The sequence below is a fragment of the Echiichthys vipera genome (assembly GCF_963691815.1).
Source record: "Echiichthys vipera genome assembly, chromosome: 17".
In the NCBI taxonomy this organism is placed as follows: Eukaryota; Metazoa; Chordata; class Actinopteri; order Perciformes; family Trachinidae; genus Echiichthys; species Echiichthys vipera.
This window is the reverse complement of record NC_139842.1, coordinates 12,830,457-12,857,548: the sequence shown is the minus strand read 5'-3', so window position 1 is coordinate 12,857,548 and position 27,092 is coordinate 12,830,457. Positions and strand designations below refer to the sequence as shown.

Genomic DNA, 27,092 nt, shown 5'->3' with positions numbered 1-27,092 from the left:
GATAATATCACTTTTCCACTCGTACAAATATGTTCACAGAATAAAAAAAACAATGAATGACAACAAAGAGCTTCCCAAAATAAACAGGGAAAAATTAACAATCTCATCGAAAATACTTTTGGTTATCTTCAATGTATTTTATTTTACAGAAAAATATTCCAGTTGCATTGCTTGAGATTTTTTTGTGTGGGCTCTCAAAACATCTTATTAGCAGGGAACTGTTGATTGTACGCTGGGAATACTGTAGGTAGGTAACTTTACGGAGTTTCACAGATAGAGTATGTCTTTGGTGTGTTTGCCAATAGAGGGAGTTTTTTGGGGCTTAATGTACTCCTAGCCATGCGGGCAGATAGGGGGGAAACTGATAGTAGCTTGATGTCTGCAGGTCTTTGCACAAGACAGAACATGTACTTTCATTATCACTGAAGTCATTGTATCTCACACACACACACACACACACACACACACACACACACACACACACACACACACACACACACACACACACACACACACACACACACACACACACACACACAAACACACAAAAGGCTACTTTGAGTCCTTCTTTGGCCTATATCATAGATATGGATATCAGCACTCTGTGTACACATAATAACCTTCCTGTGTATCTCCCACTTTGCAAGTCTCAAGGTCTACTCAACAAGATAAACACTATGAAGTTTGCATCTGGCCTTTCCATAGTCTGGTTAGGTGCAAGTAAGCAAAGCTGGGACCCTCCTTGCCAAGGATAAATTATGCACAGCTAAACGCCGAGCAGGCTATTTTTACACAAGGGAAATACGATACACAACCACTCTTTGCTTTGCTTATTGTGGGCCACGCCAAGTAGTATGTAGTACGTGAATTGTGGTTGAGGGATCAAACAGAGTTTCCCTTGCAGGGAATATAAATAATAAATAATGTCTCTGAAGGTCTCTTTTGCTGTGGTATAGTCATGTGATACTTTAATGTGATACAGTAATTAAAGCAAGCTCTAAACTGGTCAAAACAGAAGGGGTTCAGTCAACTCCTTCTCTCTGTACCTTTTGCGATCCTGCTAAACTTCTCCCTTTGTGATTGCAAAGCAGGCTGAGGGCTTCAGCATGGAGAAGGGGGATTTAGTCTTGAGTCTGTCCAGACTCACATCTACTTAGACTGTCTGACATTCTGGGGGCAAAGCCCTTTGATTGACTTTGCTGGTACCAAACGAGTTTTAATCTTCAAAGATTTTAATCTGCTGTTTTGTCTGTTAGTCACAAGAGGTGGGGGCGAATCGTATAGAGGGCTATTAACAGTCACAATGTTGCAGCATAAAAATAAACATTAAGACACAGGTATAAAAAAACATACAAAACAACAACAAAAGAGATTTAGAGCCAAATAAAGCAATACAAGCATCAGCATCAAATTTCTACTGACAAACATAATCTTCTCTGCACAACTTCATTTTGTGTCTTAAAGGTCATTCACAGCAAGCACTGCTCCCTTTGGGGTAGTACTGAGTAGTTACAACATGCAGCAAAAACAATTGCTGATAGTGTTTAGTGGGGCTGTTGTGACTACGAAAGGGCAGCACAACCCCATTTCAGTGCACTCTCCTTTAGAAACAGATAAAGGAGGGCCTGAGGTCACCATGTCCCTTAGCCCTAGGTCTCAGCCAATGACAACACATCAAAAGTCCCAACATCATAGCATGGGAGCTGAGAGGTTGCCATTCCAGCAATGTGAGTGAAGAAATATTATTGTAGCAGTATGCAGCATGTAAATGGAGCAGATGCACTTTCAATTATTTTTAAAGTCCAAACAAACGTTTTTGAACTTGTTTAATGTCTACTTAGACAATCGGAGGGCGTTGAGTTAAATATATGTCCAGTTTCTACTTTGCTGGTTGGCTGGCTGATAGTGTGTCCTCCATTTTCAATAGCATTTGCTGTTCTTTGTATTTCACTAGTGGAGAAAACAGAGCTGAACAAATCATCCTCCTTGAGTTTTGAGTATTCAAAGCCAGGTGTCAAAAGTAGGAAGGCTTGTGCGAAGTCATATTGTTATTTGATGTACAGTGATCCTGTAGTAACAACACCTCATATTCCAGATTGCCATTCTGAACCACAGGTTCAGGGATCATAAGTTGGGGCTGTTTTTGAGGCAGCGCCCCATTGTCCAAACCAGCCTTCACTCCGTCCAACTCTACCTGAGAGGGCTCACAATCTAGGTCCAGGTGTCCCTTGGCCCTCTTCCTGCGAAGATAACATACCACTCCGACTGCTATTGCTATCAGTACCAGCAATAGCAAGATGGCAATTGCAGGCACCAGCATGGTGGTTAGCTTCTGGTCATCAAACTGTGCATCGTGTCCCCTGATGCTTTCAGCAGCCGTGTGGGCTTCGGTGCATACACTGTCTATGCCACTAGGTGCACCTAGTGGACTGGCACACACAGTGTAGGTGGAGTTGGGCTTCAGGCCTCTGAGTCTATACTCTGGGAAGGATGCTGGCAGGCTGAGTTGAATCGGCCTGCGGTCTGGCCCAGAGAGATTGCGGTAGGTTAGGCGGATTCCACGGATGTAAGGCCTCATTTCAATGTAGTGGTGGAGGTCCAGCAGGATTGAGGTTGAGGTTGCTTGATGGGAGCTGATTTCTGGTGCATCTATACTGATGGTTGCCATGGGGACATCAGCTTCAGGTGCTGAAGGCGGGTGATGGTTTTGGACTTCACAATACATGCCAGAGGTGCCCTGTGGACAGGTACATACTACCTGACCATGCTGGTCCAAACGACAAGTACCCCCATTCAGACAGGTGTGAGGGGGACAAAAATGCGGCTCCTCATTTGGGTCCATGCTGCTGCTACTGGGGGATGCAGGGACCGGGGGCAGGGGAGAGTCATCATCTTTGCTTGTGGGGTTGTCACTGGGCCTTGGGACTGGAATAGCTTTAGCAGTACTCACGGAAGTAGTGACAGGAACAGGCAAGGTAGTAGTAGTAGTTTTGACAGTGCTAGTGGTGACTGTAGTTGTAGTAGGACAGCCAAAATCCCTGTGCTCCAGCCTTTCCAATACCTTTCCAGAATTGATAGGTGGGAAATGGCAGCGGGTCTCTTCTGTTCTCTCCAGGGTGATGCTTTGGGCTCTCAGCCATCTTGGGAACCATGCTAAGGTACAGAGACAGTTGAAGGGGTTCTCTGCAACTATGAGCTTTCTGAGGTGGGGTAAGAACTGAGAGAACTCTTCAGGGAGGCCCTGCAAACTGAGGCTGCTAATGTCCAATTCCTGCAGCTCTCCAAGGTTCTGCAGGTCCGGAACCTTAAGAGGACCCATTGGGTTTCCAGCCAGGCTGAGGTGAATCAGCCCCTGGGTCTCCTTTAGCGCTGAAGGAAAGGACTCGAGTTGATTTCCTGAAATGTCCAGTTCGTGAAGGTTCTTTAGACTAGCCATGAGCTCTTTATTCAGGCTGGTGAGCCCGACACCACCCAATTTGAGTGACTCCAGATTTGGGGTCTGGAGGTCTAAAGGACCCAAGGTGGGAAAGACATTAAAGCGTAGGTCCAGCAGCAGCAGTCGGGGCATTGAAAGAGTAGGCAAGGATATCAACTGGTTGCCCTGCAGTTTGAGTTCCAGCAGATGCTCTAAGCCATTAAATGCTGCAGGGTGGATTGTCTCAATGAAATTACTATATAAATAAAGACGCTCAAGCAGTGCCATACCCTGGAAGCATTCCTCTGAAATGTGGGTGATCTGGTTGGATGACAGGTCCAGGTTTCTCAAAGAGGTCAAAGGTTCAAACACCCTATCAGTAAGTTCAGTCAATTTGTTTTGACTGAGGTCCAGCATCTCCAGGTTCTCCAGACCATCAAAGTCCTCAGTTGTCAAGCCCTCAATGCCGTTGGCAAAGAGGTAGAGGCTTTTTGTGTTTTGGGGCACTCCCTTGGGAATGGTAGAGGATCGTCTCTGGAAGCATAAGATGGATTCTGGCGTGGAGCAGGAGCAGTCGTCTGGGCAGTCACTGGACAAGGTGCCATCAGGAAGGATGAGGAAGAGCAGAAAGGGCATCAGTGGAGTGAGAAAGACCTTCATGGTGCAGACTCTTTCTCTCTCCATGCTCAGCCTAAAACAAGAGAAGATAACTGTCAATGACCTGCTTAATCATCCAGCGAACTATACAGTAAATGCAGACAGATTGTAAACAGGACACAATAGAAGTACACATAATATTGCTAAGGTCATGTTTGTGCTTTGGAGCATCCAGCTGTTGCACCAAGAAATATGGGACTCATACCGCACAATTTTTTATTTCTTTAACAAAGCATATTTTCTCCCTTTATTGCCTAGGTTTTTAACCAGCCCAGGACAGCTGTTGCTTTACTGTGTGGTTCTTTAATGTGTTTCAAAGGGTGAGATTACTATCAAAGGTTTAACTATAGCCAGTGATCAAAGATAGTATTTTGTCACAAGGTCTCTCAAACAATAGGGCCGTCGCTGTGACCTCAGGCTTCAGAGGGCTAAACTCGGAGAAAAGTTGACATGATGGCATCCTGCCATGCTTTTCTGGCTAAAGGAGTGCCACATTCCTTTTGCAGTGCTCTGTGTAATGGATAGTATTGCTGGATGCCCAAATCTTGTTTCCCTCTCTAATGAACCTACAATTAGCTATGTGAGCAAGTGTACATGCATATTCTGTACATATACACACACATATTATATGGGGTTTCCAAATAAAATGGTTTATATTTGTAATTCGCCCACCCATCCTGCCTACCCGCTATTTATTGTAGTGCACACACTGTGGTTGTTGTGGGGTCACAGTTAACCGTTCTCTTTATGTTTATGACAGACTTCATAGCCTATGAAACACACAGACGAACAGGAGCAATGACCAAATCCAACTTGTTTTGTTTCTGAGATGATGTATCAAAGTAAAAACAGAGTGGTTTTCAACATTTTTCTGTCGTTCCAGAGCCACTGAAACAGTGAAAAGCTTCACACACGCCGTCTCAGTGATTCACAGTAAACACTGCTCTGGTCTCTACAGTTTCATATAACCATACCGTGTCATCTTAGTTTGGCTGTATGTCTACCATGCTGCATGTGGCCACGCATCTGACGATGATTTACTTTTGTGGCGTTCTAAACTTGGAGGGGAGCTTTACTGATAGCTGGGAGCTGTTTCCCTGACCATAGATGTAATATAAATAACACTTTTCTACGTTGTCATTACGCAGGCTGATGACCAACGCTACTTGCCAGACAAGTGTCTCCAATACTGGATGAAATACACAGAGACAGAAAATAATACTGTAGCTCATAAGGAAGATATGTTACTGTGATTTAAGACCATTTCACCTGAGCCCAAGCCTTCCAAAACAAACACCCAGGTAGAGCATCAACACATTATTTGAAAGGGCTGAAAGAGAGGGGAATGAGGGGAGATAAAGAAGAAAATAGTTGCCCGACAAGAGTCTGTGTGGCAGTTTATCATCCTCTGCTATTAAGTGAGACGGGAGTGAAGAGCCAACATCTGTCTGTTAACCATTTCTCTTTTTAGATAGCTTTTTGTCATTTCTTTCTCTTATTTTTCAGGAAGTAAATAAAAAGCACTTTTCCGAATTGCTCAAATACACTCGATATTTCCCTGGCGTTGTGCAATTAATACACTCAATGTCAATGTCATAATTTAAGTTTATTGATTATTTATGGATTTAATTATATTGATTAGAGGCAAGGGTTATTGAGTGGTTTGATATCTCCAAACCTTCTTTATGAACATTTATGACGCCCCTAAGCACTGATTGTTGGTCGACTCGAATGCTTGAGGGAGCTTACATTACAACCTTAAATGGTGCATTTGTTGATGTCTTCACTGCACAAATACCTGAATGAGAAGCCAAGTATGTGTGACATACAGTTTTACAGGGATGGAGCTCACACACAGAGAACATTTTGTTCTCACATTGCTTTACCTAGGGTTGGCCTATCACACAAGAAATATCAAGGAAATTGCTTTAGACATTTTATTTGCCTAATTTTTCTATCTTTGAACTAAAGTTACAACATGAATTTATATATATATACCTTATATATATATGTATATAAAGCACAATGTTATCCATAAGATATACAGGGCTGAAGCACAGTTGCTCTCTTAATATCACTTCTTCTTACTATACTAGATCCCAAGTGTGTTGAGGTCAGCGATCATATGTTTTTTCTCCCTCTGTCTTATTGTCTTCCATGTGCTAATTTTATTCTGTATATCTATTCCAAAGCCTCTGCTGACAACAGCTTTGTCCTTCCTCTGTTAATAAAATAATTGTAACTTAATCGAAGTGTATGTTACAGTAGCATCAAAGCTGCAGCCAACTTAAATAATTTCTCCTTTTTATTCACTGCTCTTTCCTTTCACTCTGTCTGTTTAATGAGACGTTGTCTTTCCAAAAAAAGCATTGCCTAGAATGTCAGAACTTGGAGAGGAGATCAAGGGTTTTGGAAGGGTGCATTGGAGAGGCGGAGGAAGGGTATCATCTTATCACACCACAGCTATGGCATTTATTTTCCTTCTCTTTCAGCATACTTTTCTTTCCGTTCCTCCTTGAAATTGCAACCCCCTTGGAAAGATTCCCTTATGTCTTATTTTTCTTTCTACAGTGTATAAATGAAAAAGCAAGCATGGCATCCGCCTGAACCCCACTGCCAACATGTTACTCTTATTATTCAGATAACTATTTCAGACACGGCAGAAATGTTATTCCGTGCAGTGAGATGTCAATAACATGACTCTACTCAAACCTCAAGGCATGATTGGACAAAGCAGCAAACTAGTTTTCAGAGTCAGCACCTGCTAACAGCACGGAAAAACGACATAAACTTTGGCAGCCATGCAGAAAATTAGTGTTGCAGTTGTTTATGGAAAATCTTGTTACATCTGATGGCCACAGTTAGCTGTCGGCAACAGCTGAATGGGCAGCAGAGGTGAGGGGTTGTAATTATCCCATAATTTGCACACAGCACCATGTGCGTAATTACATGAACAGGAATGTAAAGGATTTTTGGGTCAGCATCAGTGTCTGGGGAGAAGTCCTTGATAGAAATAAACATTTTTAAATGTAGTAATCAATAATTAGATTAATACATTTATAGGATGAACAAACCCTTTTCAAAATAGCCAAAGAGGAAAAAGACAGGTTTCATTACAGGGCTGAGAAATGATGACGAGATAGAAAGTGTGGCTGCCATGCTGCGTATGTGTACAGAACAAGGGGAAACAAAAGGATTTGTGAAGATAAACAGGAGATGGAGGAGTTAGGGAGAAGTAAGCAACAGCTGGAACGAATGCAGATGGTCTCAGGTTTTCATATCATCACTGTGTGTGTGTGTGTGTGTGTGTGTGTGTGTGTGTGTGTGTGTGTGTGTGTGTGTGTGTGTGTGTGTGTGTGTGTGTGTGTGTGTGTGTGTGTGTGTGTGTGTGTGTGTGTGTGTGTGTGTGTGTGTGTGTGTGTGTGTGTGTGTGTGTGTGTGTGTGTGTGTGTGTGTGTGTGTGTGTGTGTGTGTGTGTGTGTGTGTGTGGAGAAAGAGAGTGTACATAAACATACTTTATGTTAAAGGGTGCCTGTTCGGAACATGTACTGTTTGTCTGAGAAGAAGTATCATATGTGTCTGAAGTTTTCCAAAAAATGCAATCTCATTCCTTCCTGAGATACAGAAACTTGATTTTGGTACATTATATCAGGGCCAAAGACGGCAATAAGGGTCCGATGCCAGAACATACAACAACATCCAGAATATTTTTCTTAGAAACTTCAACGTGGTGATTCTAACGTAGCTCCCCCGGGGCAGAATGTTTATTTGAGTGTGCCTCATTCCAAACTGGGGCAGGCACATCTGATAACCCAGTGGAGTAGAAACTGTGGTGGATGTGGATGGGGAGGGTTCAGTCAGTGACTGCAGACTGCCAGATCACAGATAAAACGTAGCTTACGGGCTTAGATTCTCCTTTTTTTCAGTGTTCTGGATACAAGTGACTTGTGCAGGTCTTATCAGTGGGTAAGATAGTGTAAGGTGCAATTCTGGTGTCACGACTGCATGGATCCTTTGTGCCCTCGCGCTGAATGAATCCTGGCTGTGTGGCGTTAACTTAAACGTTTTGAAGTGCATGCAGGTGAAGGGCCCAGAGAGAGATAGTAGAAAGACAGGCTTGTCATCCTGCACAAGGGAGGAATGCCCCCTCCCTTCTTGCCTTCTTCCTCCTCCTCCTCTCTTGAGTTGTAATTTCCTTTTCTCTCCCCTGTGCGCTTGTTGAGACATTCCTGAGACAGGCAGCAGCTGAGTTTGAAAAAGTGAGCTTGTCTATCTCACTGGCTTGGCATTTAGAGACTAACAGGGAGTCTTTTTGGGTTCATAAACAGACGATGGACTGGATGAATGATGCTGCTTCAAACATCATTGCGACCAGATATGTTTTATAAAATACTGTGCTTGAGTCTAAGTTTCAGATTTTGTAATAGAAACAGTAAAGAGAAAATACTAGGAAAGAAGCATGGGAACGTCGTTGCGCAACACTATGTGAAATAAATGGTCAGCCCCTTGAAAAGAAAAATTAAAGAGGCAACAAGAAAGAGCAAAAGAAAGAAAAGCATTTTCTCCACTCCTTGGGCTCACTTTTTATCCCCCTTTTTTCCTTTTTTTTCCTTTCACGATGAGAAGGAAAAGAAAACAAAAGCAGGGGAACAGCAGAGACAAAAGCAGGTTTCTGTCAGCGGGGGCACTGGCGTGGAGAGGTGGATAAGGTCTGGCTCAGGGAGGGTGAAGTGGGTTTCAGCAATTAAATCCCGGCAGGCCAAGCGTCAAGAGCCCTTATCTTCAGAGCTGAAGGCTAACACTGAGGGGCAATGAAGGGTACAAGAGGGGAGAGAAAAGTGCGGTGTGTGTATGGGTGTGGAGGACCGCAGGTCACTGTGCACTTGCATAATTCAGCAGGCTGAGCAAGAGGCTAGAGGGGGGCATTATGCCAAGTCACAGTAAGGGGATAAGGCTGCACACTACAGTGTGCATACTTCCATTAAAGAGCCCCCTTGTCTGCTGGGACTTTATCTATTAAAGGAACAATACTTGTGGTATGTGCAATAAAGTATGATCTACAGTGTTGTAGGTCTCAGTTCAAAGTACAAAAATATACTGCTAAAGCAGCTCCTAGTGTAGATTTACTACAGTAGCACAGGACATGAATTCACATTGGGTGTAAATGATAACTACGACACCCAGAGAAAAGCAGGTGATGAAGGCTGATGTGAGCCCACTGACCTCCCGTATTTCACTTGTCCCCTCTCTGTTTTTGCCCCTTTTCCATCCCTGGCCCCATGAGAATACATAAGACCACTTCTACAAACACACTCCCATATTCCCATCCCTTTATATTGTCAGCAAAGTCTTTGCCACAGCTGGACACATGACAACAAGATGACAAAGGAGTCAAGAGAGAACTGGGAAGGTAGAAACAAGAGTTCTGTAGAATATCCAAGGGTGGAAAAATAACACAGCGCAGGAGAGCAAGGAGCATGTTTGTACAGAAACACGTACAAGTGTGAAAATGTCAGCTATGTTAATGTCAGTCTGTCGGTACGCATGCAATGCTGTTTATATTTGTTTAAGGCATGTGCTCATGCCGCAGTGGTTTACCTAACCTGTTAAACTATAAGCAAACAGAATATGTATGGCGCTGAAGGAAAAACATGTTTGGAGACAGAAACGTGTTGGCATCATCCTCGCCCAAGATTTTCTATGAAGGACTTTGGGGGGTTTGGCAGGTTTTTTTTAATATATATATTTATACTGAAAATAAATCTGATCGTGCAAAAGCTAATGGCTGATTTCTTTTATAATTTTGTCCTTTCAAGGTAAGCTTTATCTGTCTTATTTTAGAGCTTAGATATGTATCTAAGATTTTGGTAAGACAAATAACAGATTAGGTGTCTGAACATCAAAGCTTGGCTGCATAAAATATATATAATGCCAGTAGTAGCCTTTGCTAAAGAGAGACAATATTCCAAATCATGCTCTACTAACTGTGCACTTGCATCAAGGTCAGAATACAAACAAAGACGTGGGAGAGGAGGACATGTGGAATGAACGAAGGATGATCTTCTTATGTCTGTCAATGGCAATACTCATCTTGAAGCCACAATATCCTTGCTATGCTTTGTAGTGGTATAAAGGGAGATTAGACGCTGTAATAGTTTTACAATGTGCTGCACAAACAAAGCTTTACAACTGATTTCGTCCTGACCACAAGAAAGGACCCTGTAAGAGTCACATCCATCGTACATCAGCTGTGCCAGTGCTGATTGATGCCAAATGTTTTTTTTTTTTTATTAATGCAAACAGTATCTTAACCAACAGCAGGTTCCTGTCGGATCTTAGTTTTCCTATGCCTTCTCTCATTCACCGCTTTTTTTCCCCATATGGTCTGCCAATCTAAATGCGTTGTAAAACTGTTTATTATTGATGTGAACGGTGGCCCTTTTCATCTCAGAATTTATGCTTTTGACCTGGCCTGCTTATACGGACAGTGTGAAGTCTTACCATTAGAGCCTGCAGCTGGAGGGCTTGAAAGAGAGCATAATATACAATCCAGGGGTGAATGGGAGGGTAGTGAAATAGTCAGACTCAAAAAATAGTGTATATTTGCTACACTATAGGATACAGTGCAACTCTGTGTTTGTTTTTCTGATCACAGTCTATAGTTACATTTTAGGTATGCTTTTGTGCTAAAGAACTATGTTTGATTGTAAAATATTAACACAAAAGACAAGGGAAAAAAAGAAACCCTTAAGCCAAACAGTCCTTCTGGTCAGATAGCATCAGTCCAAAGGACAACAAAGCCTGTGAGGCAGAGCGACTCTTTGAGGTCAGAGGTCAGACTCAGATTAATGTTACCATTACTGCTCGGTATTCTGTGTCCTCTCTCTTGTATTTGTGGCCCAGACAACACAGATAAAAACCCTGTTTGACACGGGTAGACACCCAGCTCTGGTTACGCATTTGTACACCTGAAGCTTTCCCCGTCTCCACAACAGGTGCTTTCTCCGCTCCTCCAGGGCAGCATGAAACCCAAAACCTCTGGAGTGTGTCTGAGTAAATGATGCGACCTGCGCCAAAGCTCCAGCCTTTGCTGGCTGCACACTCCCGCCTCAGAGCAGAGAGCAGGTTGAGGTGGGTGGCTGGGCAGCCAAACCAGACCAGAACTTGGACTCTCCAACAAGTCTTCAATCTTGCTTTCCCTCCTCTGAGCTTTCGAGCAAAGAGGTCAGGCACAATGAGTTCCAAAAGGAAATGTGCGCCATTTCCTTTCCTTTTATTGCTAAAGGATATTATGGAAGGTGCTGTAGATGCTAGACTTGATTTTGTTTTTATAAAGGCACACATGAGGGAATACAGGATGCATTGGCTGAGGTACACTCTTCTCGCCTTTTCTATCTCTCTAAGTTTACACACAGTGTCCTTTTGTTTTTTCCCAGTGAGCGACGACTCAGCACTGACACACATATCTATTATCACCCTGCCCTGTGGCCTCTCGGGACAGATAGTCATTGAGGTCACAGTCATATCACATCTGTCTGAGATCTTCACCACAGGACTCTCATATTACACAGAAAAAAGGATTTCAGTGCACCACTGACAACAGGGCCTTCGTCTGTTTTCTTATTTCTCCGTGGTGTTTGCGTCCTCAACTTTTGTCGACACTGTGCCTCGTTTATGCTGTCGGTGACCTGGACAGCAGGACCCCACTGCTCTGCTCAGTCTATCTTTGACCTGGCTTTAATCAGTCACAGCTGAGTGAGACAGAGACACAAACACTGTCTCTCTGCCTTACTTAAGCCTCGTTCACACATGCACTGCAACCCTGAAATTATCAAGACGTTAACCAGAGGAGCTGTTTGCGAAAACGAATCTGAATCGGTTGGAAATTAAAACAACCTTTTTTCCCTTTCATCTCCCTTGTATATAATACAAAGCCACCAAATAAACGCTCAAAAGGACTACATCACCGGGAAATGGTAAATATTAGTGACACAAATCATGTCCTCATATCAGGATCAAAACCTCATTCTACTCTCTGGCTCACTCACCCTGGGAGCAGTGTTGTCCTCCTGATAGGGACACCCAAAGCGAACTGGTCTCAAGCCGCAAAGGACGCCTCAATAACACTCCCTTTGACAGTCTTCAAAGCACCTTAGAGTACCTTGAGCAGGGACAGAGCAATGTTTGTGCTGCATGTGTGCTCGCTCTTAGAAGTGGCTGGATGGACCAGTTTTATCAGTCAGCCACAAGCCTGGAGTGATGTGCACACTCCGGCACTCTGCTTAAACCCTCTGACATTCATTCCAGTTCCTGACTGCAATGCTTGTTTGTTTCCTGGCCACCTGATCTTTTATCTACCTAATAAAGAATGTTTACTTGTCCCGAGCTTGGAAATGTACGCTTTATGTCACTGATTTAAAAAAACAAAAACAAGGTGGGAGTCAGAAAATCTTTGGACAGCAAACTATCATCCATATTGTCTTTGTATAAATGATCAAGGGATGATCCGCGCTGGATGTTAAAACTGTTTTTAACTTTGTCCTTTGTTGCAACAGTGCTGTGTAAGAGTTCAAACTGCAGCTCGACTTAATCAGAGGGTGTGTTTAATTCAGGCGGCAGGCAGGCACACTGACTGACTGTAGGACCGGCTGACTGGCAGGCTGACTATCCTTGTTAGACAAACAGTGTCACACGTACTCGCTGAGGAAACACTCACACATTATCCATCAGCTGCTGGTCTGTGTGTCTGGATCATCTTTCTGTTTACTTTTTGGACGTGTAGACAAGTATCTTAGTATCTCCTCTGGTTTTTCAGGAAGTTAACTGTGCCTCGACTAATCCCATGAAATAGTTTGACTGCATTTCTGTCAAAGCGCTGTCATTCAAGCAAACAGGTGCAAGTCTTTGTTTGGCAGATTGCACAATTATTTGTAAAATCCCCCCTCTTCACAATTCAATTCAAATCATAACAAAAGTTATCTCAGGACACTTTACAGAGTAGGTATAGACCACACTCTATGACTTATTTATTAACGTTGTCACCTTGTCCTACCCTTGCTCCTCTCCTCACCTTGTTCCTCTCTCTCTCTCTCAAGTTTGGACATGTAGTTGGTAAGGGTATGACTGAATATTGATGAATAGCTCTGCAGGGTTTTGTGGCAACTATGTAGCTGTCAAAATGTTCATAAGGCTGAGGTCCTTGTCAGAGCTCAAGGCTAAAAGTAATGGGATGGCAAACAGAAACTTAAGGCAGTGCTACAGCGCTGACAAGTAAACATCAACTTATTTACCTTGTTAAAATGTAGTTAAGCACAGAAACTTAGACTAGATGTAAACAAAGTAAACATAGACGTAGAAATACAAACTCATTAGCACAGGGCAATCTATTAGTTGGACTTTGTGCAGCTATTTGAAGGTTAAAGCGTACATGGTAAACATACTTCAAAATAAGTGCAGGTTAAACTTGCTAAAAACAGATGATAGACTCATTTCCCTTTGCCAGTAGATGAGAATGCCTTTCTTGTTTTTGTTTTTCTGTTCGAAGGCTCCAGAAAACAGGGTAAGTAAATACCAGAAAGAAGCCTGGAGTTCAGTGGATACTTCTTTTTTTTAACAATTGTTACTTATTCAGTCTCTCTTTCAATCTTGGTGCTTCTAATTTTGAACAATATTCAATTTGTGGCTGAAGTTACCAACCAGAGGTGACACGTATCATAGGATCGTGACAGAAACGGGGTGGAATTAGCGTGTCCGCCCGGGTTTCACATTTCCATCACTGTTGATCGGCGCTGGACTCGTTAAATACAGTAACTACTGCAGAGTCATTTGTCCCGGGAATGAATGCCGATTGTTACATTTCCCACTTAAGACAAATGCCAGATGTTAGTAGGTGTTAGTGGGTTTTTTTGTCCAGTGGGAAAAGGACTTAACTCTTGCTACATTCAGCCATGTTTCACTTAACGCACACATCATCAAAGCGTAAGGAGAAACACTATGGAACATTTTTGTGAGTGAGCTGCAAGAAGGCTGAGCAGAGAAATAACGATTGAAAGAAGAAGTAAATATTTGCATCTTACAGAGCACCTCCTCTTTTTGTGCGATTGTATTGACATCTATGGCAGTAAAGAATGTGAAAGATGATTGATATGTCAGGTAGGGGGAGGAAGCAGGTGATTTATTCAGAAACTGATTGATAAATGAGTGATTTATTGGTTGTTGTTCGCTATTACCCAGGGCTAGTTTTGTAGTCCACATTGTCATGGTTTGAGTATGGTTTGAAAGATTGAGCAACGCCCATATTCAGTTGTCATTTCACTGTAAATACATTTTGTTTATGGTGACTACTACAAGCTTAATTTAAAGGATGGCACCGTGCATTGCTACCTGTTTTTCAGCCCCCCCCCCGACCTTACACCACACCAAGGGTTACCGTTGGTGATTTTTCTTGTCATTCAGGCCTGCAGGGTTTTTCCTTCTAATAAAGAAAATAACACATGCGCCACACACACACAAGATAAATGTGAAGCGGAGATCACTGCTGCTGATTAGGATGTCACAAAGGAATTTATTGTGAAACTGCTGCCTGTGTTGGTACTGTGCCAGCATTGGGGAGGCTGGCAGCAGTCAGGCAGCACAGTTCCCCCCGCCCCCAACACTGACATGCCTCTCCTCCATGGCCTCGGTTGCCCTGTCTTTACCCCCTGAAGACTGTCGACTTGTTGATTACAGTTTTGCTACCACAGTCTGATTTCTTTCAGGTATTCAAGGTGGCTCCTTAAAACATAATTCTGATTAGATTAAGTTTGTCTTTCAGCTGGAGAACAGTTATTCCCCATTCAATTGAATTCGATTCTCATCTTCCATTGTGATGTCATTTGGACCTTGAATGCCTTTTTGATGTTATCGTAAAATCGCAGAGATAAATGACAGGACCTCTGTGAGCCAACATCAGTCTTTAATCCCTGGTTTGATTATCACATTCACCTGCGTACCCCGCTGATGAAACAGGTGAGCCATCTCAGCGAGTGTAAAGACATCCGTCAGCAACTGTCTATTAAGACATCAACATTGACCCGCAACCTCACAGTTTGCCTGCAGCAGGTGTGCACCGCCAGCAAATGAAGATATGAGGCACAAACAAGGTGCGAGAGAAGAAAGGGGAGGAGGGTAGTGACAGAAGTGGAGGAACAAACAAGTGAGCCCTCAGTAACCTCCCTTTCCTTTCAGCCTGTCAGCACACGGGCTGCTTAAATTCGCTGAGTGCAAAAATCAAACAGACTAAGGAATTCACATCTTAGCAGCGTGATCTGCGTATGATGCATGATCTGCATGGAGACGCTGTTCCACTGAAAACATACACAGTCTCCACCCCAGGCCTGTCCATTTAATCCACATGGTGCTCTATACCATATCACTGTTTTTTCAAGCTCTTAAACAACATATTATCTATAATTTACATGATTATTTTACAAGTTTTTCTACTTTAGTATGTAACTCTTTTGCCATTCATTTCTACACAGTATGATAATCTGTTAGAAGCCTCATGGAACTAACTTAAACTGTGTAATCCATCACACTGAACAGATTTGGATTAATATTTGTCACACTGTTACTGTGTCTTCATGCAAAATCCGATTGATTTGACAATACTGCTGTGTTACCTTGTCAAAAACAGTTTAACATAACTTCAGTTCAGAAATCAGTGCAGACTACAACTTAAGCAAGTTTCAGGAGTCTGTTAGTAGATTTCCATACTGTATGGAAATTAATGGAAATAAATGAATGTGAGGAATGGTAGGAAAAAGAACATATTCAAATGTCTGAAGACACAGCAGCAGCATGCTTTGCAGAATAAGCAACTGTGATGTAAAGCATATGTGATTTGAAGTAAACGTTAGAATAAAACGTGCAAGCCACTGGTATGGTCCTTCTTTAAAGGGGCCTTGAATAAAGGGAAGGAGAGTTCTTATGAGTTAGCTATATGGCTTCAGTATACAGGATTTGTGTCAGAAAGATCTGTGCCCTATTGGTTAGTCACACTGTTATATCCGGAGAGCCGACACACACAGAGAGGGCGGGAATGAATGATGCTTTGTTATTGTAGCAGTGAGGAGCAATTTGTCTACATAAAGAGGATTTTGTTTGCTTTCACATCCGTTCGTACACGTCAATAAGCGAGTACAGTAAATTCCTGAGCTGACCTGTAACGCACAGAACAATGCGTACCTGTGTGTTCACACACACGTGGGATTTGCCAGTGTGTCCTGGTGCCAATGAGTCTGTGTGTGTTATGGTATCTATGTTAGAGTACGGTGCACCCTTGTTTGCTCTTCCGTGTTTGCTTTAAGGCATAAATATTAACATTATTAACCAACAATTATACACGGTTCCCATGGTGTCAGGGTGTTAATGAGCAACGGACTGAGAGGGGGAAGTTGTGTTAATGCTGTTTTTTCCACCTTCATGTCTAGACACACACAGCTACAGGTCGCATTAATGGGATACACAGACCTCTAACGGCCAGACATTTGGCTCGGATTTAGAGCCCCGACACACACACACACACACACTCATAATTTACTACTTATTCGAATACATACATGAGGTGTGGCAATGGTGTGTAGTCAGAACACTGAAAAGGCAGGTACACACTCTTGATGTGCTGTAAATCATGGTAGTGTGTATGAGCTTTGATGTTGAAACTCCTGGATTAAGTAAGAACTGTGTGTGTGTGTGTGTGTGTGTGTGTGTGTGTGTGTGTGTGTGTGTGTGTGTGTGTGTGTGTGTGTGTGTGTGTGTGTGTGTGTGTGTGTGTGTGTGTGTGTGTGTGTGTGTGTGTGTGTGTGTGTGTGTGTGTGTGTGTGTGTGTGTGTGTGTGTGTGTGTGTGTGTGTGTGTGTGTGTGTGTGTGTGTGTGGGCATTAAATAATTGCCTGTATAGCACAGAATTTAGAAGATAAGATACAATATAAGCATATTCTTTAACCTGAGGAATGTGTGCATGCGTTACGATCGGTAGTCAACCCCAGAAAAAAAGAACACTGCTCTGTCTTCTTCTCTGTTTTCCCTGAGGACAACTGTGCTGCTCAGAGAGAGGTGCAGGAGCTTTAAGGCAATTAGTGAGAGTAGCGGTGTGCGTCCAGAGGCCCCCAGGCTACAGTCTTGTCCCGTGTATGTGTGTCTTTACAAGCCCACACAGTTCCTGTCACAGCTCATTGACGACTAGCACAACACAGGAATGAGACAGGACAGAGGGTGAGGGGTCAGAAGAGGGGCGTAAAAGTAGAAAAGAAAAAAAATCACAGCTAAAATGTTGCAATGATCCTATCGCAATGATAGACGATAACTCAGGATCTCAGGAAGTATCTTTTTCTGAATCTTTAATAAACAAGTTACAAATATATATTGTTTCTATTTTTATGCTAAAAAATGTCCTAAAACAGTTGACAGTTAACAGTATTGCAGTTTTTTTGCAAACCGTTCGTAAAAAAAGACTTCATAGTGCGTTTCTTTAGGACTATTTTCCATTAAGATTATTACTCATTTGGTCGCCTTTATAAAAAACAGCAGTGCCCATGTTCATCACAATGAAGAAACCCATCACCCAATGCCACAATGGGCTCATTGACCTGTTTTTAATAGGAGGAATAAAATACTGTAAATCAGGCTTTCAATCCTCCTAATATGCTGTAGTAGGATCCTATTACCAAAAAAAATTATGTGAAGAATTTCTAAAAAACAAACTGTGTGCCTCAATAGCACTGTAGATGTTTACAAGGTTACATGCACTAAGAAGTCTTCATGCTACCCACTTCTGTCACAAGCCCATAACTTCAGCAACTAGACAGGCATGGTAAACTCCAAACCTCCTCCAATCTTTCTTTACCTTTTCCCTCTGTCTGTAACCCTACACAGCCTCACTGTATCTATTAAATGTCGAGCGTGTGTTAAGAGAGTTGCTCTTGTTCTCCTGCCAGTCTTGTTAAGAGGCTCAGATTTGTGTGAAAGGACCCTATTGAGGAAGCATGGTGTTACGGTTGACACAATATAGACCGCGAACCGTGTGTGTTTCTACAGTAGATGCAAATATTCAAAGGAGTGCATTATATTGACATGTGTCATTGCTTCAGTTGCTACAGTTTAGTGGGGGGTTTTTTGGTATTAAGTGGAAAAACTACTCCTGATGTATTCTGTATTCTGGCCACATCTTATTCATAAAGACAGATTACAAATAAAAACTGAGATTTAATTTAATACTTTACTCACCCAGTGAAGTTTCCTCCTTAACTCTCACTCCACTTTTCTTCAGGTCTTCTTTCCCTGGAAACAAAACAACAGTTTTACCTATTAGCCAAATATGTTGCATATGTTTTGTTTTTCTTTCTCGCCACTTATTTGGAATACAGCACCCCTGTCATGCATTGTTAATAGTTCGCAGGCAAAACAGGAAGTTTTTTGCCTGTTAATTGGTTGGATTCCAGCTGTGTGCAGGAGCGTGCTGAGCGCTGGCAGGCTGTGTGGCAGCACACGAGTATGACAGAGCGGGAGAGGAAGAATGCAGGCCGACCACTCTCCACTCTGTCAGCTCCTTGTCCTGTGGTATCAGTCGTGGCTCAAGTGTGTGTGTGTGTGTGTGTGTGTGTGTGTGTGTGTGTGTGTGTGTGTGTGTGTGTGTGTGTGTGTGTGTGTGTGTGTGTGTGTGTGTGTGTGTGTGTGTGTGTGTGTGTGTGTGTGTGTATGTGTATGTGTATGTGTATGTGTATGTGTATGTATGTATGTATGTATGTATGTATGTATGTATGTATGTATGTATGTATGTATGTATGTATGTATGTATGTATGTATGTGTGTGTGTGTGTGTGTGTGTGTGTGTGTGTGTGTGTGTGTGTGTGTGTGTGTGTGTGTGTGTGTGTGTGTGTGTGTGTGTGTGTCCAAGAGCTGCTTCCACATTTCTTTGTTACAGCTTTTTTAAATTGTCATTTAATTGATTCAAGACAATGTTGTAAAAGCGTTTAACTAGCCGTGATGCGCACAGTATCGCTTCTAAAGAACAGACGGACAGGTAGCTATACACCTATTCATACGGAATACACTAGACTCACTCTTCCAGTATGTTTCCGCTAAGCAAGTGTTTTTAAGACATCATTTATATACCTAAGCTGTGACTCAAACAGTCTGTGTAGGCGGAAAATGGAATGAGGACCAAACCGCGTGTCATACCTGATTGTGTAACACCTGAAACCTCACTTTGCTTTGAATATAGAATCTCTGAGTCACCCTGCAGCTCACGCTCGCCTCCACACACAGACTGAAGTGTTTACATCTGAAAATAATCCGTCACAGCCCGGGGCTCGGTGTGGCTCCCTGAATTGGTCTCTGCTGCATTCTGCGTCCATGTGTTTATCCATGCTCTTTTGTGTTTTTTTGTATGCGCCCAGTTTTTCAGTTATTTACATTCATTTCACTAATCTGTACGTGTAAACGCAACCATGCATGCTAGTGGGTGAGTACATGCAGGGTTTTAACTACTAAGTGTGGGGACTCTCGTGCGCTGATCCTCCCGCGGTCAGTTTCCCGAGGTCACCGTGTCACCCTCTCAGACAATCCCTTTACTGCACTGTAAATGTTTAGATTTCAAAGTGGAACTCAGCACCCAAAATAGATGCATCTTTACCACTAAGCTTCATGAATGACTGTCGCACTTTTTGACAGAACTATCGACAACGATATTCCTCTCTTGGTACAATGTGCCGTAATAACTCAGGCCACCTCCTCCACATCTTTCCATGAGACATTGAATCTTTAATTTATGCAGACTGTGCACTCCAAAGTCAGTGGTACTATCTTTTAACCTGCCAGTATCTCTTATTTTCTCTCTTTCCCCCATTATTGGTTTACTTTCATATGTATTCTTTTTTGAAAAGGCTGTTTTTGCCATTTCCTTTTTTAGAGGTCTGATACTTTTCTGTCCACTATAATTTTCTTTTTTTCTCAGTGTTCATCTGTTAAACATAAATATTGCCTCACACTTTTCCCCCTTTGTTTCTTCTTTTCTATCTGTGTCACTCCCTTTCTCTTCCCCCATCTGGTTCAATCTCTCCCAAAACAGAACAGAGCTGAGCAGTCTGGTGTTATCGTTTAAACCTTTTTGTAGTGGCATCATCTTAAACTGCCAACAATTTGTCCAAATTACACAGCTCAAAACATCAGTCCAAACCCTAAATCTGCAGAGGACGGATGGGATAAACAGGGCTTCATGTTTTGCTGTAGGTGTGTTGCCTTGCTTTGTCTTTTAATGTGCTTCTTGTGTGTTCAATGCGTACACCAGTGACAAGCTGTGACTTGTGGCACTGTCACAACTGTTAAGTTGTTGATTGCAGTGTTGAGCGATTGAGATTTGGGCTGATACCCAGTGGCATTCGGATATCCACATGAAGGCATTTGCACGTATGCATGCACAGATTTTCTCTCTCGGGCTGCCTCTTGTTCTCTCACAGTGCGGACAGCAGCAGATAACAACACTAATTTTGTCCATGGCTGCGACAGAAATAGACATTGTACAGAAGGGGGCGAGAGAATTCCGACATACGATGATGCCATGTGAAACAGTGGCTTTGACATTTGTGTCCGCTTGTATGCTCGACGTGCCTACATGAGTGGCACAACTTTCTGGGATGAATAAGGTCCCGAACACTTGGTGACCTGCTGGCCTGATTCAACAAAGCGTTAAAGGTCCCATATTGTAAAAAGAGAGATTTCCATGTTTTTCTTTTTATTAAGCAGGTCAAGGTGCTATATAAAAACTGTGAAAGTATCAAGATTCTTAATCCACAGAGAAATGCACTCAGCCTATATTCAGCAACTGTGTCTTTAAACAAGACCTCAGGACTTCTGTACGGTTATGATGTCACAAGTATACTATATATAGATAGAAAGTGCCACTACAGTGCTGTTACAGTCATTCCCTGGCTGCAATGACGGCTCAGAGACACCAAGAGTGCAAGTACAGATGATCCAGAAATGCTGCATAATCAGAGCAGACTGGACATCTTCGGGAGGGGGGGCTTAATGTTAATGTCAGTGGTTAAACAGTTAACCTTCCTCTCAAAGTGAAATATGTCTTTCCTACGTTTGTGTGTGTGTGTGTGTGTGTGTGTGTGTGTGTGTGTGTGTGTGTGTGTGTGTGTGTGTGTGTGTGTGTGTGTGTGTGTGTGTGTGTGTGTGTGTGTGTGTGTGTGTGTGTGTGTGTGTGTGTGTGTGTGTGTGTGTGTGTGTGTGTGTGTGTGTGTGTGTGTGTGTGTGTGTGTGTGTGTGTGTGTGTGTGTGTGTTTCGCTCTTGCCCCAAGATCTGGTTCAAGGCTCATTTCCTAATTACAGTGCTGGCCAGAGGTAATTACAACCTTAGATTAAGAGCTGTTTCTCTTTTTTTTACGGGCCCACTGAAATGCAGCAATTTGTGGTAGCTTTCTGGGATGAGCATCCTCCCTCTCATCCTCTCTCTTTCCCTCATTCTCCATCTGTCTCTCACTCTGCTCCTCTCCCTCAATACTTCACTTGAGTCGGTTTAGGAATTTTGGGGATTTTTTTGGGGCTTTTAGGAGATTTTCCAACCAGAATGAGGAGGTTAAAAAGAATAGCAGCATTTTATGTAAAGTTTGAGAGAGCAATTTCTTTGATTCATCTGCTTTACAAGATAAACTAGTAAAATCTGTGAGCATGCGTGTGTCTGTCGACACGGAGGACAGCAGTTATTTGGGGTTGGCGCTCAAAGTGGGGCACTCCAAAGCCGTCAGATCCCTTTGCATGTGTGTGTATATTTATGCAAGGTTTTGAAGTGGTTCTTCTGAACGCATCATTTGGCTGCATCGGCAAGCTCTTCTTCAATTTAGCTTGGCAAGCGTACAGGCTGGGGTTTGCCTCCACATACCGCTGGGTCAGCATTGATGTGTGAGGCTGAGGCCCTTGAAGCCAGGGGTTTTATTTAAGACGCCTCTTTGAGATAGCGGCTCTTGGTTGTCAACCAGGGAACGCCCCCCTGCTGCACACCACCTGATGACGGGCACGCTGAAGCCTTTAATTCTGAAGGAGGAAGAATTTGTACGTCTTGAATTCTCTCTCACTCACTCATACAGACTCCTTGCTAATTAGCCCTCACTTCTGCATGGCAAACACACGCACGCACGCACGCACACACACACACACACACACACACACAAAAACTTATTCCAACTTTCTGCCCTGTCGACTTCCCTCTCTCTGCCTGCTGTGTGAGTTCCCCACTCTTCTACCTCCTACTCCCCATATCCCTCCTCTCCCCCCTTCCCCAGGCCTCCCTGCCGCACCTGACTTTTAACCCTATAATCCCTCTGATGCAGAGGGTAAGATGCTACAGGCACTGCCCCTAATTAGCGTTAGCACACGGAGCTCTGATACGATACGAGGCATGATGTGAAAATCCTCTCGGCTAGTTTACAGAAAGAAGAGTGATAACGTTCACAGTGTAAAGAACTGACGTGTCGATAAGTACAATAACGGGCGCCAGGGGTTCCTGTGAGATGTCCAGCAGAGATTTTTATTCATGTCTCAACACAAGAAATGAAAGAACTGTCAGTCACTGTCAGCGGAAGATTTAGACATCGGTGCTCTTTTCACCCGAGCTCTTTGGCACAGATAATGAAACGGCAGCCGTGATTTTGCCCAAAAGAATAACAGATAAAAGTACAGGCTGACACAATGTTGGTGACCAGATCCTGGATGGGTAGTGCAGTTTCGACATCAGTGTCAGAGTTTGCCTAATTGCTTAAATTGGCCTTTATGACAGAGGGCTCCCTCGCCATAGTCATGCTTTCTGCCCGCAGACTGACATTTAAGGGCACAAAATGTCCCATGAGGCAGGGATAATCCACCCCGTGTGCATATGTGTCTCACTTAATGCTCACACCAGCATGCACAATTGCACATTTTACTGCCAAAGTGTCACCATGTGTTATGAAACTGACATTTTGACAAGCTGTGACTTTGATTTCAGAGAATAACTTTACCTCATTTATTCCTTCTCCCTGTCTCTCTCCTGATATAGGCATACATCACTTATCCCCTCAGTCGCTTTCATTTTCTTTCTTTCTTTTATTTAAAGAAAAAAGATAAAATACAAAATAACAATAAATGAAATGAATGACAAACCTATCTACAAACTCAATCAATGAATTTCTCTCTCAGCTGTGAGAACTGTTACTGTCAACAAGCGACTGTACAAACAAAGTGGTCTGCTGTGTTGAGAGAGGTGCAGAGAGCTCTTCTCTAAATAACTACACTGGCACAACTGCTTTCTTGTACTGTAAGTGTTACAATCTGTGCATCATAGCAGCCTGAAAGCGCTCCACATTAATGAAGGATAATTGGCCTCCTGTGGCTGCTCGGCCATGTCTGGTAGCCTAATATAAACCACTTACCACCATTATTTGCTGTCAATGACACAGTAGCTTCTCCTATGGTGTAATGACAGCCTGTGAGAAAACACATGGCGAGTAAACAAGCGGTACACCGGGGTAGGGGTTAATAGCAGGGCTATTGGAGTAGTTTTATGCTGCCTAATTTGCCCCTAGGAAAGATTAGGCAGTTTTCTGTGCCTGGTTGTGGGGGCTGTGTAAAAGATGATAATCTGACTGAAAGCTGGAGGGATTGTGGTCAGAAGACTGTTCTTACATGAATTAAGCATCTCAGGCAAAAAAGCATGTGTAGAATTTTTTGTAAGCCGTTTATTTTGATGGTTGTCTTTCACATAATAATTGTGAAATTTCATAGTTATTTGTAAGGTTAAGGCTCCTTCTTTAAAGATCCCTCTCGCAGCGTCAAAGTATATTTTAGCAGAATATTTGGAAAGAGATGTTATTATCTGGAGGAACTAGATGCACCTTTAGTTCTTTATAACTTTATTTTTTGGGGCACCGATTGGTATAAACGTGTGGAGTCTTGTCGCTTTTTTTGGATGTTAGTTTATTGGTGGTGAAGCGGGTCACACAGAGATTGAATCTTTCAGGAATTTGACCTCGAGGCTCGTTGCTCTGCTGCACACGGACTGAAGGAAAATGATGCCTGATTTCTGCTTGTACCTCTCTTCATATCTGAACGTGTGTTGGTTTGATTCATCCGTTTGGCACTGGCACTTCACATCCTTCAGCTTAAAAAAATCAAAGGCTTGATTAAATCCATCTCTGGGACAGGTTCACACTTCAATCAAAGTAGACTATTTTATTTAATATGATACTAATTAAATGATTGCGTAATCGTTATAACACTAAAGGCCGTTGATAGACAGCTTTAATATAGGGGGGCACCAATTATGTTTAAGACTGAAACTTAGCGGACAAAGCTTTCTTGTCTTCCATCATATGGAAGTCAAAGCATCAGTTATAATCTAACTTTGCCCAACATAGTCCTTATTTCCTTCATAGTTTTTGCATTTACAGTGAAAAGTATATTTCATGACACATGGAAGCCCTTGCCTACAGCCTGCTGCAGAGATGATTTGGTGGCACCTTAAATCAACCTTGACACTATCACCTTCCACAGTCTCCAGATTGATTTATTTTAAATGTATTTACTTGCATTACCTGACCCTTCTGAGTTCACCACTTGAGTCCTATTGGACTTGTTGTGGGACATTCCCCCTGTGTGGGTCCAAAAACAGCTTTCCCTCTGTGGTGCACACGGCTCGGTGCGGTCTAGACACTCGGCTCGGCCCTTGCATGCTGCACGGCGTCCTGCGGTCCCACACCAGCCCGCCTCATTACCGCCCCGAATGCGCCTTCTTCTCCGCGCGCACGCTCACGTTTTTACGTATTTCCCAAATACTGTTTTACTTTCAGTATTTGGTGATCGGGAGCATTAGTGGCGCCCTCGTCGCCAATAAAACTTGTTGCATCCAATAAGTTACTGAAGCGACCATGTTGATTTGTCACTCCTTACAACAACAATAGTGTATTTTTTCTGCATTTTACAGGAAAAAAATATTTGTATTACTCCAGTTACACACAGTACTTTAAAGGGATGAAAACGTTTTTTTTACTATCAACTTTTTGTTAATCAGAACCGAAACACTAAGAGTGTTCCTTAAGGGAGTTGTCAGGAAACACAACTTAAATGAACACCAATACATCTATATTTAAAAGGGGAACATTAACTTGACAAAATGGTTAGATATTGCACTGGAATATGGTTCAGTTAATAAACGCATTTAATCTATTAAAATGGTTAATCATATTCCGCCCAACCGCATGGGTCTAAATAACCTTGTTCACGCGTCTTTACGCACGTCTTGATCCTGTTCCAAGCGCAAAAGATATGAAATGGTGTTCCTTATTGTATCAGTCAAAGCAGGAAACTCTTACCCTGAACTTCGGAGAAGTAAAGTTGTGAGCGCAGTCGCGCTTGTGTCTTTATCCAAAGCGAGGCAGTTCACCGATATAACTCCAATGCCTTATAGTTTTCCGGGCGCGTGCTCTTTCAAAAAAAACTACGTGAACGTATTCAACTTGTAACGAACGGTCTTCATCAAATCCTTGGAGAGATACACCGACCTCCACGTCAAGGAATGCGCTCAAGTGCTGACTCCCTGGACAAAAAGCGCTTTATTGGTGGTGAGCACAGAGCGGAGGGATGGGAGGGGCGAGGTGCACCATAGCAGAGCGCACTCCTGCGCAGACCGGAGAGCGGCAAGCAACTCACCTTGCAGCTTGGCTGAGTGCTAAGGAGAGACATTCCAACCTTTTATCCTTTCGTTATATCGTAATGCCTAGCTGCACGACCTGTTTTAAAAAAACAGACATTACTGGTTTCATTAGTTACTGTTCAAAGAGGTTGGCTACATTTAATTTGAATGACTGTTTACTTGAATTACTACATTGCTTTGCTTTTTGAAATAAGCATTTTAACCAGCTCATATGCAGGGAAATATGTAACTTGTGAGGCTTCAACATCATGCTTGCAGACATTTTGACAGGGCAAATGTTGGGGCCAGGTCACCAAATTAACTACATCCCTTTAAGGTTCCCAAGTTGTAAACTTTTTTATTATAAAGCCGGTTGAGGTGCTATATAAATACTGTGAAATTATCAATACATTTAATCCACAGAGATATGCACACAGCCCTTATTCAGAAACTGTGAGCCGTCCAGACCTCCATACGGTTGTGATGTCACAACTTTATTACAGTATATAGGTAGCAAGTGCCGCTACAGTGCTGTTACGGGGGCTTAAAGAGACTGGTACTAAAATTGAGCGTTTCAGGCAGAGGGTGAACACAGGTATATTGTATGTAACAAATAACGTGTTTTTGAACATTAAAGCATGTACACATGATCTAGTAGAAACCCATAATACAAATATCAGAAATTGAGAATAATATGGGGTCTTTAAACTAGAATTCTTGACGTATTAAAAACGTGTGCTTAAGTAATATGATACATAAAAAAGAGGCTAAGATCTATAATTTTATGAATGAATGTTATCTGTTCACACACTTTATCGCTCCATTCACACACAAAGGACTGTGCATTGCCTCCACAGTGTACGTGCCGTGTACATCAGCACATACGGTCGCTTCATTCATAGAGCCATCTTCAAGCTGAGAAAGCTATTGAATCCTTCTTAACGCCAGTGACAAACTACCCGTCGGCAGCTGGCAGCCTACTTCAGTGTCAGCCAGTCCCAACAAGGTGCAGTAAGGTGATAGCTCTCAGGAACTGTGTCACCTCCGATGTTTACTTTTAGCCACATGTCGCAGAATTAAACAGAAACCTGAAGCCTCTTGTGTACAGTGCTTTAATATTCATTCATGTTTCACCTACACATTCATGTTCGTGCTTCTGTTTTCTCCATGTGTCGAAAAGAAATTGTAAAAAATAATTGAAACCAGGACAAATTTTGCCAACAGCCTGTGCTGAAGGCCGTAGAGACTCCAACAATGAACATATTCACCAAACAACCCCCTGAGACAGCCGCACGTGTCTCCTGAAACCACC

The 27,092-nt window shown here is 42.7% G+C and overlaps 2 protein-coding genes across 3 annotated transcripts in view; one reads left to right on the top strand and one right to left on the bottom strand.

Annotated features, from left to right (window-relative positions):
- Window positions 1-27,092, top strand: part of LOC310959592 (mitochondrial import inner membrane translocase subunit tim16-like) — a 117,990-nt gene that overhangs the window by 55,741 nt on the left and 35,157 nt on the right. The window lies entirely within an intron of this gene.
- vasnb (vasorin b) lies at window positions 12-25,631 on the bottom strand. The gene is made up of 3 exons (XM_083930999.1): window positions 25,461-25,631; window positions 18,337-18,390; window positions 12-4,106 (listed from the first exon to the last, which is right to left on the bottom strand). Exon 3 carries the CDS (start codon window positions 4,097-4,099, stop codon window positions 2,015-2,017), a length of 2,085 nt encoding a protein of 694 aa, XP_083787125.1. The 5' UTR covers window positions 4,100-4,106; window positions 18,337-18,390; window positions 25,461-25,631; the 3' UTR covers window positions 12-2,014.

What these genes read in the sequence shown, in the direction of transcription:
- vasnb (XM_083930999.1), bottom strand. Translation starts at nt 4,099, where the DNA reads ATGGAGAGAGAAAGAGTCTGCACCATGAAGGTCTTTCTCACTCCACTG.